This window comes from Clytia hemisphaerica, unplaced genomic scaffold (assembly GCF_902728285.1).
Source record: "Clytia hemisphaerica strain Z4C2 unplaced genomic scaffold, Clytia hemisphaerica genome assembly, whole genome shotgun sequence".
NCBI lineage: Eukaryota > Metazoa > Cnidaria > Hydrozoa > Leptothecata > Clytiidae > Clytia > Clytia hemisphaerica.
Window position 1 is genome coordinate 81,645 of NW_027103772.1, and position 18,176 is coordinate 99,820.

Here is an 18,176-nt window from a genome sequence, read left to right on the forward strand (position 1 = left end):
CCATTCACCATTTCACCAATCATCTGACTTCATTAAAAACCTTGGTATTATTTTAAATTCCATTTGTTTATCAGTTTATTCATTCACTCATAGGTCATCAAAAAACTGGTCATTCAAACCAAATTGGGCATTAATCAGATGAAATGATGGAATCAACTTTCTTCATACCTTTAGTATTTTCTTTGGACATTGAATTGTCATTCGTGGATAACCAGTGCTGGATGGTCTCGTGAGAACGCGGAGTTGATAACATCACTCTAAAAGAAAACAACAACTATACCAATGGTCCAGTATGATTTGGGACAGAATATAGCAAGAATTATGAAGGATTACATCAAATGTTTGGAAAAATGTTACCTCCTACCTCGTCGGGGAGAAACATGTCCAAGGAGAGCGACAAAAGAGCTTATACCATGCAAAAAAATGGTAGTCCAAATAAAATTCATTTTTTGATGTAGCTTGTTTTTGTGGGTCTATTGACTTGAAATTTGGTACAGGCAATCTTTAGCATAACTCTGAGCACCCCTCCAAATTTCATATTCAGAAAACAATTTTTCGAAAAGTTACAAACATTTTAATTAAATGTGTCGAAATCGCCTTGTTCAAAAATTGACGTCAAAACATATCAAACTAGTTTTCGTCTCCTGTTTTCTTTTTGTCCGCGGCGATCTTTTTCTCCGCTTTTGCAATGCAACGACCTCAAAGTAATTTTTGAAGTCATTACATTGCAATACCCAAAGAAACGAACTTCAGAAAAAGCTGGTCCCATCCTAGACAAGAAAAAGTGAAACCCCTCTACTTTAAATTTTTTACTTTTGGTACTCAATAAGTTTCATGCCTCTCGTTTTGACGCCGATCGCAAGATAAATCAAATGGCGATAGAATAAGATTTCTACATTGAATACATACCTTCCCAGGTTATCTAGCTTTCGAGCAAGTCTATCATTTTCTCTTGACATCTCCTGAGGGACAAAGAGTGATTGATTTGAAGTGGGTTCGATTTCTTCAATGAGGAGAATATTCCTGATATTCATGACGCAATGTTTCATCCGGAAGCACCCAAATTAGCCCGGGCGTTTGCCATTAGTTTTATTGTTTAAATTCAAAATTAGTGGCAACACTCAGTCTTTTTTCCGTACAAAACATTACATCTTGAATATTACGAATAGAGTTTATGTCGCTCAGAAAAAGATGCAATTTAAGGAGATTCTAGGTAATTCGAGCAATGGGCTTTTCCAGAAAAAAATCGTGCACCCCCTGTTGAGGAGGTCCATTTCCGTTCCAAGGGGGTAAGGTTTGAAATGCAGTGGAATTCCGTAAGGAGAGATGAAAATCCGTCAAAAATAAGCGGAATTCCAAGGGGGTAATGATTAAAAGTTTGTAAAAATTCGGAATTCCAGAGAGGTATGATCCTAAAATTGCCTGGAATTCCAAGGGGGTAAGTCACAAAAGGTTGGACCTCCTCAACAGGGGGTGCACGGTTTTTTTCTGGAAAAGCCCAATCCTAGTTGTTGTTCTAACTGAAGAAAATAAAGTTAGAAAAATTTTTTGGCAAGGAAAATATAACTCCATTCATATTTCGAACCTCCTGGTCACGTTTGGCGATCGCTCTTGAACGATGTAATTCCATATTCTCCGATCTAATGGTTTATAAAACAAAAAATAAATGAATCACATAAATACAGATTCTTGTGCACCTATCTAAAATTGCGGAATTCACTTCATGCTAAATTGTGCACAATTAATGCATCGGCATAAGAAGAAACAAATCATATTAACCGGCAAAAGAAGTATGCAACCTTCAACTATTCAAATGGAAACATAAAGAACAGAACCCACAAAACAAAAGGACAAATCACACATTATCTAGAATGAATATCCACAAAAAGGCTACCAGGCTTGTAGGAAAAAGTATGATTAATCATGAAGTAAAAAACTGAAGATCTAAAACAACCTTCGGAGGAACTCAATATGATTCAGGATGGAAAGAAAAAGCAACTCAATATGAGTAGATAACAAATAGGTATTTCACAAAATACATGATCATTCCTCAGTTTTCGACCAACACAAGATTATATTAGATATAGGTATACCTCTTCAGGCGTATTAACTAAATCTTTTTTAAATGCTTGAACTTACAATACTATGACCTCTTATCTTTTTTAAACTAACAATGATAAGCCCTTGTGAGTTTTATCCAAAGAGGTATACGTTCAATCAAGTTCCTTTGGTTCATTTAAGTTTGACGTTAGTTGTCTAAGCTCTCTTAAAAAAAAGTCGTCAAAATGCTTCAGATAACCAACGACTTAATAATAATAATAATAATAATAATAATAATAATAATAATAATGATATATTTCTGGCATTTCCAAAATTTACATATGGCTCTTCACCTGAAAATTCTGTATATAATATATGTGCAATGTCTAGAAAAAAAATTTAAAAATAACCTGGTAGTATACTGAAGAAAAATTGGGGCCGTATGCGGACGAGCAGATAGTGACGAAGCGGTGGGCTAGTATGATGAATAAAATGATTTAGATTAAGAAGTATGAGGGGTAAAAAGTGAATAGTGATAGAGCTAGACTAAAACCTAAACAAATCCGAGTATCTGAGTATGCTAGCTGAGGCCATCCCAATGTGTGGTATTATAAAAAATTAACGAATATATTAAAAAAAAATACTAACATAATGTTAAGCTAGACTAGGCTAAGGTTCAAGTAATATTGGTGGCTAGAGGTAAACTAAGCGACAAAATAGATCTAAGAACTCAGCGAGATAGAATCATGACATAGCGTAAGATAGAATGAGCAAAACTTGCATAGATTGCAACACCGAAGGCTGTGTAAAAGTGTACTGAACCTTGCAAAACACGACCAGTATTTTGACATAAATAAGTGAGCTATCAACTATCTAAATTAAATAAAATAATTAAGCATCAAATAAAAAAAAACTTCATAGAACTAGAAATATAATAAAGTCATATGCGCTGAAGAAAATACAAACTAAGTAAACCTAAGAAGGGAACAATAATAACTCCTAATAGGGGAACACGCTCAATCACATTTTCGTTATTTGACTTGATTTCGAATTCAAAATTATGCCTCCTTGCCATTTGAGATGTGGCAAAGAGCATAGATAATAATAAAATAGATAGACCAAGAACTTCATACAATGGCTCTTAAAAATCTTTTGTTTTCTATTCATTTTGTATTCTTTCATCTTGCCGTCTTTCCACCGTCCGCGTAAGTCATATTAAAAAGAAATTAGACTTTTTACAAGCATCTCTAAATGGTGTAAAATCAATTATATTGAATTTCTACCGACCATAAACATAATTTTCGATTCTTTTTGCTTACGTCAGATCGCATTTTTAATCATCTTTCTCACAAGATATTTTTCAATATTTTTCGACAACACTGTTGCGCTTTTCAGCGCATTTTCTTTAAGAACATAAACATTTTTGAAAGACTCTAACTAAGAAAATAAACGTGCGTTCATGGTGCGTTCTTAAGATAGAAAACACAAACACTATCCAAATACAAATGTTATAATTTTAACAATGTTTACTAATTTTTAAGCCTAAAAGTTTGACTTGAAATTAAGAACATATTCACAAAATTTAGGTCATGTGATCAATATCAACCAATAGCTAATCTTAAAAAAATGCTTTTGCACGCGGAATGACATTTTAATGATGCAAAAAATCATTAATTTTTATCATTCTTACGCGGATCATTTCAATAGGATACTGGTCTATCTATTTTATTAGGTCGTTGAGATAACTCGGATTATTATGAAGTGCCATAAAAGCTTTTTTGGAAATTCTTAGCAAACAACTTTATGTTAGTTCCGATAAACTTTAATCACTCTTGGCAACACACAAAATTTCAACTGGCCCAAGCCGAGTCCACATTCTTTTTAGAAATGAGTATATATACTTTCTAGCCGAGAAACTACCCTCTGACAGAAGATTGATTGGAAAAAGTGAGAACAGGGTAGCTGAAAAAAGAAGAACATAAGAAGAAGAGGAGCATAAAAAGAAGAAGATTATCAAATCGCGTTCAGCATAAGGGGTCTGGTAAGCGAAAAATCATATTTTGTAAAAACCTAAACTCGAAAAATATATCTCGTATTGTAATTCCGTATAACGTGCGATAACTATTAATGGCGTGTTTATGTATGTGTGTTTTTCAGCGACGGAGACGGTAAGGTTCTTATTTGACTAAACCATGACCTACTGAGGACGGCGGTAAATCAGCACTTTTAACGTCCTCGATTTTGCGGGTCAGAATTGCAGGTTATTCCAAATCGCTTCAGTCACTCTACCGTCCTCAAAAGTGCAAATACATAAACTCGCTATTACATATTTCAATGCAAACAATATGTCTACTAAACGATACGTTTTGATATTCTCTTATTTTGTAAAATTCATAGCTAGAAACTCACTTGAGGTTTTCATTTTCGTTGATAAACTCGCGTAAAATGTCGTACAATCCATTCTTTGCGTTCAATGCTAGTCTGAAAAGAAAATAAGATAATTATCATGATCACTCAAAAATTATACACTCCCTCCCTCAAGGAGTGACGGTTGATTGGTCTAAGGTTACAGCACCCACCGTAAGCACCCAGGGGGGTACTAGGGTTGAGGGATGCTGGGTATGTGCGTGCCGGGCCTCCCTTAGAGAGATTGATTTTTTCTTCCACTAAAAAAGTCCTACCCTTAGAGAGACTTTTTTACAATTTTTTCTCTCAAAATCAAAAACATTTCCTAAAAATCATGAGTTTTCCGACCCTTAGAGAGACTGATTTAAAAATTTATGATCTTTCTGACCCTTAAAGAGACTTTGAAAGGTGAAAAAACCGACCCTTAAGGCACGCACATACCCAGCACCTACTTTTGCCTAAGTACTCCCCCGGGGGGGGGGGGGGGGGGGGGGTAAGCACAGTTTAGCTTTTTCTGAAATTTAACCTGTGAAGAGCCTACGGACTTTATTGCGCATGTATCAAATACATTAATATTATTATTCAAAGAATCGAAGATTGATATAGAATCTCTAACCATTCCCAGGCAAGAAAAAGTGAAGCTACTTATTTCCCATACAGAATGCACCTAAAACGCACCGCAATCACAACGACGGTATTTAGCGGTTCCTTTTTTTTTTAGGACTGCATTTTTTGAAATCTAGCGATAGATTTTATTCTCCATCCGGAGTTTGTGTAAAAAACAACCCATCCAGGAGTCTCGAAGGGCTAGGTCCTCAAGGTTACATATTCCAAATTTTTTAATTCTTCTGAGATATATGAATATCCGTAAAATGAATTTTCTTCAAAGGAATCAATTCCCTGACCCCAAAGTAAATAATAATTACCCTATCATTAGTAATGAACTTTCAATTTTCTAAAGTTACTTTATTCCATTCCTGATTATAAAAAAATTTGTTTTGTATTGAGATGTATCTCTTTCATTGAATCTTCTTACTTGCCATTTGATTGGCACGGCTTCATCTAAAAGAACTTGGATGATTGTCTACCCTAACACCACTCGGACTGTCCAAAAGTTCTTAGATTACTGGGTTGCCCATGTAAAATATCAGCTCTATCTACCTTAAAGAGGGGTTCAAGTTTAAAGGTCGAACTCCTGGAATTTTTTACTTCTAAACATGGAGTAGAAAGACTATTTTGACGATAGCCTACAATATCCGATCGCCAATTGATTTAAATATACCCCGTGGGTGGCTTTAAGTCAAAATCTATACGAAAGCCGTCAACTCGATTGAAAAAAATAAGGATAACACTTACATGGCAGACTCTTCTTTAGTTGGTTGTGTTATTGTTTCCAAAACGTCCTTCGATGAATTATTGCGGCCTGAAAAAATAAGATAGACATGACATGACGTCAGTAGCGTGGTGGTAGGGGTGGTAGGGGAGAGCAGTGTCCCCCAGCGGCCGATATTTTTGGGGCACGCCAAAAATTATTACTAATTATGGCGCCCCTGTGCTTTTTTACACCTTTACATCTGGCAGTTTTCCACCTAATTTTGACAAAAATATTTACTTTTAATAGGGGGCACCTAAATCAAAATTTCTAAAATTGCCTCCCCAGGTTGCCCAAATTTTGGTCCACCCACCACGCTACGACATGACCTATTACTTACAGCCATTGGCCAGTAAAAACGAAGCACAAAATTGCAAATTACTAATTAGATTAGAATTTGCGAAAAAAGCTAATGGAAAATTTCTGCAGGGGATAGAACATGTATTGTTTTTTACTGGAGTCCAACTTCAGGACGGAAAATTGATTAAAAAACGCCCCAGAATCCAAATTATAGTAGACCTTTTCATAAATTACGTCACGAACATCACTTGCCTCGTTTTGAAATTGTTGCCATGGTGATTAATTCCCAGCAGATTTTATCAAAACTGCTTTCTATTTATAAAAAAATCATTTAAAAAATGTCTCAAGGGACATAATCACCATGGTAATTGTTTGAATACGAGGCAAGTGATGTTCGTGACGTAATTTATTTAAAGGTCTATCAAGAAGGACAGAATTTCATTCATACATCTCATTGATACCACAAAAATACCACTATATAATGTAAATCCCTACACAAACTTTACAGATAATGATTACGCAATTCTACAAAATAAATTCGTAGAATTGTCAATGTTTTGTTTATTCCTTTTACCGCCTTCAAATTCAAACAATTCCATTCATTCGTTAAACCGCCATTCATTGTTCAAAAATGTCCAGTCAGAGAAGTGGTCCAGTCAACTGTTTTTTTTTACTTTTTAGTTTTGTAAGACTAAAATGGTAGACTATGCTGTTAAATTCGCTGAGTATTGAAATTTGAGCGATGAGCTAAAATGAAACTTGTGACATTTGAAGCCATTTTGATTGGTTTAAATGACAATGTTGTTGTTTGAACAAACAACAAAACCTGATTGATGGACGTCATATTAGATACATTTTGGCGGTAAAAAGATATTTTTTACTCAAAATGTTTAGAAAGTAGTGACAAGGCAGTAAGTGTAAAGAATCTAAGGAGATTTACTTAAAATGTAAGTACTATACAATTTTGAAAGATTTTATTATGTATGTCTTTATAAGTGATCTTTATTGTATAAACACGTAACTACTCTTTAGATTTAGCATTTTTGTATTTTTGATTAAAATTAATTAACGTTGGCGTATTATCATTTCCAGGGTAGACTTTGAAGACGGTGTTGTACGACGCTTAGTTGAACCCGATCGGAGGTTTCGAAATTTAACAGGAACGGGCGGTTACGACCATCCAGAATATCATGTCAGCTGGATCGATTGGTACATGGATAAAGCGATCAATCATGAAAACCCTCTGAGGTGTGCAAATACAGAATGTATGAATACTATAAACAATAAAAAATGCAACATGAGTGGTGCTCACGTTGAAATTTATGACGAGAACAGGGAATTTGCATTCATTATACCTCTCTGCAACAAACATAACATTCATACAGTTCGATATTGGCAGTCACTGAGGTCAGGTACATATGTCGTGGAAATACCTAACGATGTTGATGGAGGTAAGAAAATCCAGACACTGGAGTAACTGATTCATCTTTTGCTTGCCATTTTCGAACCAATGCTTTAATTCTCAGACAGTGTTATCGCAACAAAATTTACAGCCTCGAAAAAGAGTGAGCATTCTTAAGTTAGGATCCTAATTCAGACTAGATTTAACATTTAGTACATACGTCTCAAGCATAAGGTGGCATTTTTGTGAGAGGAGCGAGCCTTACTTGGGTAATTGACAATTTTTAATTGAAAGTGCTCTAAAAATGGCATTCTTAGCTTGAGTAGCAAAATTCCATGATGGTGATATTTTTAGCATATTCTTAACTTTTTGGCAATTTTCATCATGGACATTCTTATAAAGTGTATTTTTATAAAAAAAAAGCGTGTATTATAAGGCAAAAACTTCAAGAATTCATCTATACCAAAAATGAAGTTTCTAGCATCAAGGGATAAACAGACCAATTTCTTTTCATTTCTATTTTTCATACACGTTTTCATACATTTTTATAAGAACATAAGGCTTCGATGGTCAAAATGTTAAGAACAAGGTAAGAACATTTTTAGGCTTCGCGGGCTCTAAAATACCTAATTTCTTATGAAACTGGACAAAAATACTAAAAAAATGGCAAAAAAAGAACATATTAAGAACATTTTCAGGCTTAAAACTCAAAAAGTTAAGAACATTCAAAGGCTTCAAAAGTTTTGGATGCTCTTATAAAAAAACGTGTATTCATTTAAAAATTTTTTTTTGAGATTATCTTAATCATCTGTCCAACGGTTTATAATATTGCCTTAAGTTGAAAGTTGACGAATCTGACAGAATCTCAGTTTTTCTCAATATGAGTGTAAAATGAAAATTCTTTCCTTTTTGATTATAAATTAGATTTTAGAGTGTTATTTTAATTGTTTTACTCATCTAAAAAATATTGTCAATTGTAGGCATAACATATGGTCGTTATGGTGATAGTAGCGATGACGACGAAGAAGGTGAAAGTGACGAAGAAGGTGAAAGTGACGAAGAAGGTGAAAGTGACGATGAAGAATGAGAAGGAAGAATAAGAGAGATAAATTTATGATATCAGCAAGCAATAGATTTTTCAAATATTGTAGCTTTTTAAATGATTCTAGGACAATTGCCTCCTGGTACAATCGCCCCGACAGTTTCCCGCTACGTTTGGAAAAGTCACATTATGTATCAGTCAATCTTTTTAATTCTCCTAGCGCTCCTAGAAAGCTTACGTTATTAAAAATTGTCTTATTTTTGGGTACTCAGATACACTATTTCAACCCCCTCCCAGAAATTAGGTCGCCCCGTTTATGAAAATTTGAAGATTTTTCAACGCCCCAGTTTATCAAACACCTGAGAGTACCTAACTTAACAAATGCATGAGCAGATTGGGTTGGTTTTACTAGGGCTGGACAACATAAAATATCGTATTTGCGAGTAATCACTGCAACAACTTTAAACATCTGATACTATTCTATGGTTGTTGATTTGTAGCAAAATCCAATTTTTATATTTAGTGAATTTTTTTTTTATTTAGTGAGTTTTTTATACCCATTTTTCCTCCCCAAAATGTATCTTTTCAGAAATTAAATATTAATATTTTTAGGCTTAGATTTTTTTTTTGCTTACACACTAGAATTCAGTCCGTCCTCCTCTATCATTTGGATAATCGTCAAAGCCTTTTAAGCGAAAAACTTTTTTTCCCCCTTTCGAAAAAAAGGAAAATGAAGAGTTGATGATATGAGATTAAAAGACGATTAATTAAAGGACTATGGGTGGACTTTATATAATGTGTATAAGCTTTGTTCGCTTACAGATTGATTGTTAAATTATTTACTTCAGGTTTTCCTTTTCATGTCATACATAAATATATCAAATTTCTCCTGTTCTTATATTCCGTTCAATTCCGTGGTGTCTTTTTCCAAACCAATCTTGCTCCAAATTCGTGTCAAATAGAATAAATTATTACCTTTACCATTCGTCAACTTATTTCAAGACAAACATTTCACTCTCACCATAACCAACCTTGGCGTGATACTGAGCATTTATTTAATAAAAAAAAATCAATGAACGAGAACATACTTGATTGTAATGATGAGAAAGTACTAGAACCAATAGCAGGGCTCAATTCTCTTCCATCTTCTGGTGTCCAGTCCCCATGAATTTGACTGGGTGTCATGGCGATTTGTGAATCCGAATATGGTACCCCGAGCTGGAGAAAAATTGACAAATACAAATTAACAAAAGTTGTAAAATCAATGTAAGAGGTGTCAAATTCCAAATATTTGTAGGCACCACTGACCTTTATATACCCTGGACCAGGTTTCTCAATCCCGGCCAAGCAAAATCTTTGATCGGAGTTTTTTGAAAAGTGGTACCCCAATGGCAGCACTACTCAACAGCGGTGTAAATGCTTTGGATCTCTACTTTCCCTCGAAAACTTTTGGTGATGCTATGCCGTAGACGTTAATTTTTAACACTGAAATGGCTTATTTACGGGAACCAATTAAAAAAAAAAACTTCGATCAAAGATGGCGGATACAGTTTGGTCCAGGGATATATAAAGGTCAGTGGTACGCTACTGATCGTCTACTGAGTATTGGTCATTGTTTGACCTCTCAAGTACGTTATCGATTCAAGTTCAGGCCTACAGTTTTGGGGAAATAAGGGATTGGAAAAATATATTCTAACTTGTTGTCGGAAGTAGCTGTTTTCAGCTTTCAACAATTTCATATCACGTTTCAGTCTTTGTAACAATTTCTCTCGTGGATCCTAAAAGAAAAAAAGGCAACACAAACAAAAATTATTTCATTCATTAAAGTGACCCTTACGGAGACAATTTCTTTAGAAAAATTTCTTGCCCCTTAGAGACTTTTCTGAACTTCAGAAGTTTTCATGGGACTTATATTGACTATTGAAAGTAGAAAATGACCCTTAAGGTCCTTGACGCCCCACCAGCGAAATTTTCAGGAATTTTCTCTCAGGAGCGATATTTTCGGCGCTGGTAGTTTTGATTGAGGACCTGATTTAAAAAATCTAGAACACTAAAAAGATTTCCAACGGTACCAAACATTAAGGGTTTAGCTATCACCAAAGCCGAGATAATTCAATTCAAAGTTTAAGCTTTGAAAAATCTTAAAAATACGATTTTTCAGCTTTTTGAGAACGTCAAGGAGTTAAGGTCCGCAAATATCAAAAGTACCCCCTCCCCGGTTTAAAATATTCTAGTAGTATGATAAAAATGGAGCCGAACAACCAGGAAAATATTTTAGTAGAGTTGAGTGTTAGTTTCTAATTCACAACATACCATTTTAACAACTGGTTTATTTTTGATGTTTTTGGCGCGGTTAGCGTAACGTAGCGTGTTCAGCGTGTCGTGCGTGACGTGTGACGATGGAGAGATACATGCTATCTAAATGAAGGTAAAAAGGCCATAGTCAGCAAAATTATAATAAAGAAATTTGAAGGAATGATCTGACGACCGTAATGGGTTATTCATGAAGAAAATTGTACCTCCAATAACGTTGAGAAGTTCTTTTTTGGAAAAAGGGATCCCCTGGATTTTTTTTCAATTTTTCAAAACCCCTTGGATTTTGTCTCACTTTTTTGGACCACCCTGGATTTTCCAACTCATTTAGCTGAAAACCCTGAATTTCACACACAAAAGACCAGACCCCCCTGGATTTTTATGTTTGCCAGACCACCCTAAGCGTTACACCTCCTCAACATAGGGGTACAGACTATTTCTGAAATAGCCCAATCGAACAGTATCAACCCTTAATCAGCCGACGGAGATGACCGAAAGTGAAATCAAACCGATCCATTTTTGCATACTTGTTAATTTTGGTTTAAATAATAGGATTAAATATTCCGTTTGATGAACAACATCATGTCTGCTAATATGAAAAATATATTCTATTTAGCTCCACACACAATTTGTAAAATTTAGGCCGGCCGAAGCAGGAAGACTGGGGAGACTTCAACCACTTTTGAGCAAAAGAGATCTTTTTCTCGCATTCCTGGCAAATTTTATCTTATTTTGAGCCTTCGTCCTCCCACTTTTATGGCTGTTCCACCGGGTCTGAAATTTATCCGAAGTCTTGTTTATCTGTCTCTAATTAAAAGTCGCAATCAATAGCTGTTTGGTCATTTTTGATCTTCAATAACCACACTTTCTTTTAAAAAGTAACAATGCTTCTAAAAAGGTATATACAAAGTCAAAAAAAATCGACAGAGGCTTGGGCATTTTTTGAAAATTAAGTTTCCCTGTGCATTTGAGAAAAATGGAACAATTTCTGAAAAAAATTGAAAAAAAAATAACGAATGAAAATTTTAATTAATTCACAGTACCCGAAATTCATTATTAAACATGAAATGCAGAAAATAGATTAGAAATGAGAGCATGCGGTATATTTGGGCAAAATTATTGTTTTCATAATATCCAAAAGAGTCATCTCGAAAGTTCTTCTACACGTTGTTTTAATAAGAACATAAGGCTTCGATGGCCAAAATACTAACTAAGAACAAGTTAAGAACATTTTAAGGCTTCGCGGACTCTAAAACACCCGATTTCTTAGGAAAATGGACAAAAATACTCAAAAACCGGTGAAAATAAGAACATGTTAAGAAAATTTACAGGCTGAAAACTCAAAGAATCAAAAAATGTTCTTATAAAAAAACGTATAGCACTAGAATGAGGTGAGCCTTGTTAATGGGGGTAAATCAAATCACTTTCGTCCAGGAACATAGTCGAAGCCATCGGTTACTCTCTCATATGTTTAGTTACAGGTACTATATATAAAAAGTTTTAGCTTAATAAAAGGGTCAGAATTGGTCATTTTGGGTGAACTCTTGATACTTTTAAATACAAACTTGAAATTACATAGATATCAGGATTCGGGAATGGCTCAAAAACTTCAAGTCAGTTTAAAGAATGAAGTGTTGTTTCTAATGAAAACACCTTGAATCTATATCTTACCATAAGAGTGTATCCATCACCGCCAAGACTGTCAGCTAACAATTTGGTTAATTTACTTTCTCGGTATGGGATGTGGCTTCCTTTTTTTCGTGGATCACCCAATGCTGAGATACAGTTCCCTGTACGAGAAGGAAATTTTTAACTAAGGATGTTGATGATTTCAAGTAAATATTGTACCATTCTTTATTTTCAATAATAATCAGATCTGAGCCCTCATATAAGTACTTTAGGTGTACAGAATAATTTGAAACCTGGCGGTTTAAACTTAAGCGAGCCCTTAATTAGTAAATTTAAAGCTGGTTTTTAGTAGGTACCCGATTCCACTATTCCGCTGATTATTTTCCTAATTTCCATCAAACCGTCAAAAAAAACCTAAATTCGCCACTGAAAATTCCTTTGAAAGGTTTTTGTCAAGAATTCCGGAAATTATGATTATTTGTTGCCCAATCCGAAATTCCGCAAAACTCTTTAGTTTGCTAAAGTCCATCTTTTCTACACTAAAGTTGCCCAATTTTTCTTCTCCTTCAGCAGACCCAATCACCGAAATATCGTCTAAATTTTCGTCGACTCCCACCATTCCGTTCGAAAAAAGGGCCGTCTCTCTTCCACCACCAACAGTGAAACCCCCTGCTTAAAGAGCTCCGACATATATTCTCTAAATAGTTGAAAAGACTAATAATCTTGTAAAAATAATTTTGATTCTTTCTTGTTTTGGGTCCGGGGGGCGTACTTAGGCAAGTGAAGGGTACGGGTATGTGCCGCCCTTAAGGGGCACCCTTTTTGAGACCTTAAAGTTCCTGTAAGGGTTGGAAAAACCAGAAAATTAAATTTCAGTCCAACTAGGGGTCGGAAAAATAGGAAAATTTAAACATTTTGTTCCTTGAAAGATCAAAATTTAGTCAAATTAGTCCCAATAATGGTCGTAGAACTCGCAAAATTTTCCTATTTTTTCTCCTTTTTAGTCCCACTAAGGGTCCGAGGGTCAAATGTCGGGCGGCATATACCCGTCAGCTCGCAACCCTAGTACCCCCCGGTTGGGCCACAAGCTAACAAATCTTACCAAGTGTAAGCAGGCTTTTATTAATGTTGTTTGATTCTGTCAATGATTCTCCTGTAGTTTTTGTCTCCTTCACTCGCTCACTTCCTTCAAAAATAGATGTAAATGACGTCATTTTATATTCTCAAACTGTTTATTCTAAGTTGATGAGTGGTTGATTCATATTAGACTAACAGGGGATTCAAATTAGCGTTTATTATAGTTCAATCCAGCGAGTAAGAAAGATAGGCTTGAAGTTGAAAACGTTCGAATACGACCCTGCCAATGTACCGTACTTACGGAAGCACCGGACGCGAATGTCCGGTGTTGAAGTAGAAAATTTTTTTACCACTGGACAATTCAAAAACCGGATGTCAATTATGTTAAAAATTCCATTTTCGTTACAGAAAAAAACACCCGACAAGCATGCCTGTGTACGGCAACAACACTTTTTTGGGCCGGTTTGAAAACACCGGACAGACCAGTGCGTCAAAAGGGTCTTTTTCGAATAAGCAGAGTTCACAGTAGAAAATTAAACGAGTGCAATATACAAAAGAATTAAGAATACCTGCTAGATCAACAAAACTGATTTTGCCATGTTTGATGATAGGGAAGCCAGGTTCTTCATCTCCAGTAAACTGAAGAAGTAGAAAGCTTCTTATTATCTAATATACAGTGGAGTCTCCTTAACTCGAACAAGTTTTCTCGTCCCCTTCAGTTAACAATGCTTTTCATTTCATAACTCGAACAAATACATGGGGAACATTATCTTCTTCTTATATACAGTCTCCATAACTCGAACACGCGCGCGAAGAACTCAAATTTGTTCGAGTTATGAAATTCCGAGTTATATAGATTTTTAAAGCTTTGTTAACTGAGGGGACGAGAAAACTTGTTCGAGTTAAGGAGACATTCGAGTTTTTGAGGCTCGAGTTAAAGAGTTCTCACTGAGTACTAACATTTTCATTTTCTCTCGAAAATCAGACACGAAGATGTGAAGAAGTTGTGAGTGATAGATGGACATTATTTGATTAGTCTAAAACCCGGGGAGTTTCCTTCCCCCTTCGTCTTGTTACTTACCACGGTATTATCCGAATAAAAAACAAGCAACATGCTGAATGGACCTACCTAATGATTAACATCAGATGAAAATAAGAAAAAAGTGACAATAATTGTGCAAAAATTCAGAATGGAAAAATAAAGCTTGTGTGTTGAATAATCAGAAAAAAGTAATGACAGGATTTTGCACAAAGTCCAAAAAACCCTATTTTTAGGGAGTTTTTGGCCCAAATTTGCCCAAATATATTTTTTTTCGAAAATCGGGCTCCGTCACATTTTAGGCATTGCCATTTTGCATCGTTGTGCAAAAAATCAGAAAAAAATAACGAGTCAACATTGAGAAAAGCTACATTTTCTTATTTGGTTAAAGGGAATTTCCCCAAAAATACGAAAATCCGTTTTTTAAGGCGAATAAGAATTTTCCGGGAAAAACCACTTCAGCCATTCTTTAGAGAATCTTGCCCTCCATCTTTCTACAAAAAATCAGAAAAAAGTAATGACAGGATTTTGCACAAAAGTCCAAAAAAACCCTATTTTTAGGCAGTTTTTGGCCCAAATTTGCCCAAATATATTTTTTTTTCGAAAATCGGGCTCCGACACATTTTAGGCATTGCCAGTTTTGCATCGTTGTGCAAAAAATCAAAAAAAATAACGAGTCAACATTGAGAAAAGCTATATTTTTCTTATTGGTTAAAGGGAATTTCCCCAAAAATACGAAAAATCCGTTTTTTAAGGCGATAAGAATTTTCCGGGAAAAACCCACTTCAGCCATTCTTTAGAGAATCTTGCCCTCCATCTTTGTACAAAAAATCAGAAAAAAGTAATGACAGGATTTTGCACAAAATCCAAAAAACCCTATTTTTAGGCAGTTTTTGGCCCAAATTTGCCCAAATATATTTTTTTTCGAAAATCGGGCTCCGACACATTTTAGGCATTGCCATTTTGCATCGTTGTGCAAAAAATCAAAAAAAAATAACGAGTCAACATTGAGAAAAGCTATATTTTCTTATTTGGTTAAAGGGAATTTCCCCAAAAATACGAAAATCCGTTTTTTAAGGCGAATAAGAATTTTCCGGGAAAATCTACTTAAGCCATTCTTTAGAGAATCTTGCCCTCCATCTTTGTACAAAAAATCAGAAAAAAGTAATGACAGGATTTTGCACAAAGTCCAAAAAACCCTATTTTTAGGTAGTTTTTGGCCCAAATTTGCCCAAATAAATTTTTTCTCAAAAATCGGGCTCCGTCACGTTCTGGACATTGCCATTTTGCATCATTGTGCAAAAAATCAGAAAAAACTAATGAGCCAATCCTGAGAAAAGCTGGTAACAGACGGACGGACGGACGGACGGACGGACGAACGGACGAACGGACATGGGTTAATTTATAGAACCTCCACCGGGGTACCCGGAGGTAGGTCCAAAAAGGATTTGGACCCAGTTCGCCGAAAATATTTCGCATTTCTCGGATGCCTCCAGAAAAAATAGCCTTCTTATCTTCAATTACTTCAATTCCATGATTGTGATATTCTTAGCATATTCTTAATTTTCTGGCAAATTTCATCAAGTATATTCTTATAAAAAAAGCGCGTAGTCTATGTATGTAATTAATTGGACGTAAATCGATACTTCGATCATCAATCAGTATAATGAAAGTGTGCTTAAAAGAAATTTTCTTTTTTCAATACCTCTTCTTCAGAGTGGATGTTTATGATGAGCATACAGTGACTTCTACTGGAATGATCGTTCATCGCGTGTCCACCCATCTGACGGTAACCAGATCCTATTGAATGAATGAATGAATGAATGAATGGACGAATGAGCGAACAAACGAGTGGAGGAACGAATGAGCGAACGAACGAGTGGAGGAACGAATGAACGAGCGAACAAACGAGTGGAGGAACGAATGAACGAACGAACGAAAACGAGCGAACAAACGAGTGGAAGAACGAATGAACGAGCGAACGAACGAACGTACGAACGAATTAGCGAAGAAGTGAACGAACGAACGAACGAACGAATGAACGAGCGAACGAACGAACGTACGAACGAATTAGCGAAGAAGTGAACGAACGAACGAACGAACGAACGAACGAACGAACGAACGAACGAACGAACGAACGAACGAACGAACGAACGAACGAACGAACGAACGAACGAACGAACGAACGAACGAACGAACGACGACGAACGAACGAACGAACGAACGAACGAACGAACGAACGAACGAACGAACGAACGAACGAACGAACGAACGAACGAACGAACGAGTTTTAAGAGCCCTAAACTCTATATACTCTATATAGAAATAACTTACCCTCACGTAAAATCTCTAATAAATCGTCCGCAGAGTCACATTCGGCGGAAAATAAATTGTCGACGTAAAAACCATTTTCAGTAGACCAGCGAATAGGTAAGGAGTCTAGCGTGTTGGATGGATTTAGCAAATCTTTAACCTAACAGAAGAATGAAGGATACAAAAAAAAGGGATTATTGGTCTAAGAAAAAGGCACTTGGACGTCTCAAAAGACTTGGAAAGGCCTTTAAAAAATTAGATTAATCTAAAATTTGTCTTTCTGACTAGAAATAGATTTTCTGCACAGAGTCTGTAGACTTTTCATAAGTTCCCCAAAAAAGCAAAATAAGTCCGTCATTTTAGGCACTGGGGAAATTCCCCAGACAGGCGGTTAAGAGCTTGAAAGGGCTCCTTGTGAATAAGAAGTGATTTTCAAACGAATGAAGGTTGCTCAACCTGAAAATTCTGAAAAACCGTTTAGCAGTCCAGTTGATCAAATCTGGTACAATAATTGGGTTGGGTAAAAATGGCTTTTTCATTGAGTCTGCAATCTTTTGTCGAGGACCGCAATTATAGTAAAGAGCTGGAATTGTAGGCCAAAAATTCGTTTGGGCGCTTCAAAGTTTTCCTGGGGGAGGTACTTAGGCAATAATGGGTGCTGCGTACGTGCGAACAATTTTTCGCCTTCCAAAGTCTCTCAAAGGTTGCAAAAATCAGAAAATATTTGAATTAGTCGCTCTAAAGACTGAAAAACTTCAGGAAAATATCGACCGGACCTCTAAATTAAAAACTTTCTTTATCTTACGAAAAAGATTACATCATCACTCTTGGATTGTTCAGTGGTACTTTTTGCGTACGAAAATAATTTACAGATTTTTCTCATCTATAATAAAGATTACACAATCAACTCACACAACTGTGGTACGATATCAAGATATCATAAAAGTTCCTTGAAAAATCGTCTATTCAAAAATTCCCCTTGTATAGCTGTATGTCTCTATAAAACTGTTTAGAAAAAACTGTTTATCTTATTAGATTACCAAGTAGTTTGATTGGAATTTTTTTTGTAGGAAATTATATGAAAATGGTTTATCTAAATATCAGTTTCTAGTAATTTTGACACCTGACTAGATCAGGTAAATAGATTTCTCAGATACTAGGCCATACCTCTAGCAAAAACTTTTTATTTTGGTCAACAGGCGTCGCAAAATAGTTTACAAAAGTGGCGACAAACAAACAATGA

General features: G+C 35.5%; 2 protein-coding genes across 3 annotated transcripts in view; one reads left to right on the forward strand and one right to left on the reverse strand.

Moving 5' to 3' along the window:
* The window catches only part of LOC136806070 (kinesin-like protein KIF3A), a 58,788-nt gene that overhangs the window by 5,259 nt on the left and 35,353 nt on the right, over nt 1–18,176 (reverse strand). For both annotated transcript variants that reach the window (XM_067062640.1, XM_067062639.1), the window contains exons 9-21: nt 16,955–17,093; nt 16,326–16,420; nt 14,151–14,220; nt 13,607–13,690; nt 12,547–12,665; nt 10,876–10,980; nt 10,260–10,340; nt 9,651–9,780; nt 5,803–5,869; nt 4,450–4,521; nt 1,586–1,640; nt 910–962; nt 169–257 (exon numbers count right to left, since the gene is read on the reverse strand). In XM_067062640.1, the coding sequence (XP_066918741.1) occupies nt 169–257; nt 910–962; nt 1,586–1,640; nt 4,450–4,521; nt 5,803–5,869; nt 9,651–9,780; nt 10,260–10,340; nt 10,876–10,980; nt 12,547–12,665; nt 13,607–13,690; nt 14,151–14,220; nt 16,326–16,420; nt 16,955–17,093 (1,159 nt within the window). The remainder of the gene's footprint in view (nt 1–168; nt 258–909; nt 963–1,585; nt 1,641–4,449; nt 4,522–5,802; nt 5,870–9,650; nt 9,781–10,259; nt 10,341–10,875; nt 10,981–12,546; nt 12,666–13,606; nt 13,691–14,150; nt 14,221–16,325; nt 16,421–16,954; nt 17,094–18,176) is intronic.
* On the forward strand, nt 6,992–9,089 carry LOC136806088 (uncharacterized). The gene is made up of 3 exons (XM_067062659.1): nt 6,992–7,065; nt 7,211–7,569; nt 8,501–9,089. Coding segments are annotated over exons 1-3 (468 nt in total). The 5' UTR covers nt 6,992–7,063; the 3' UTR covers nt 8,608–9,089.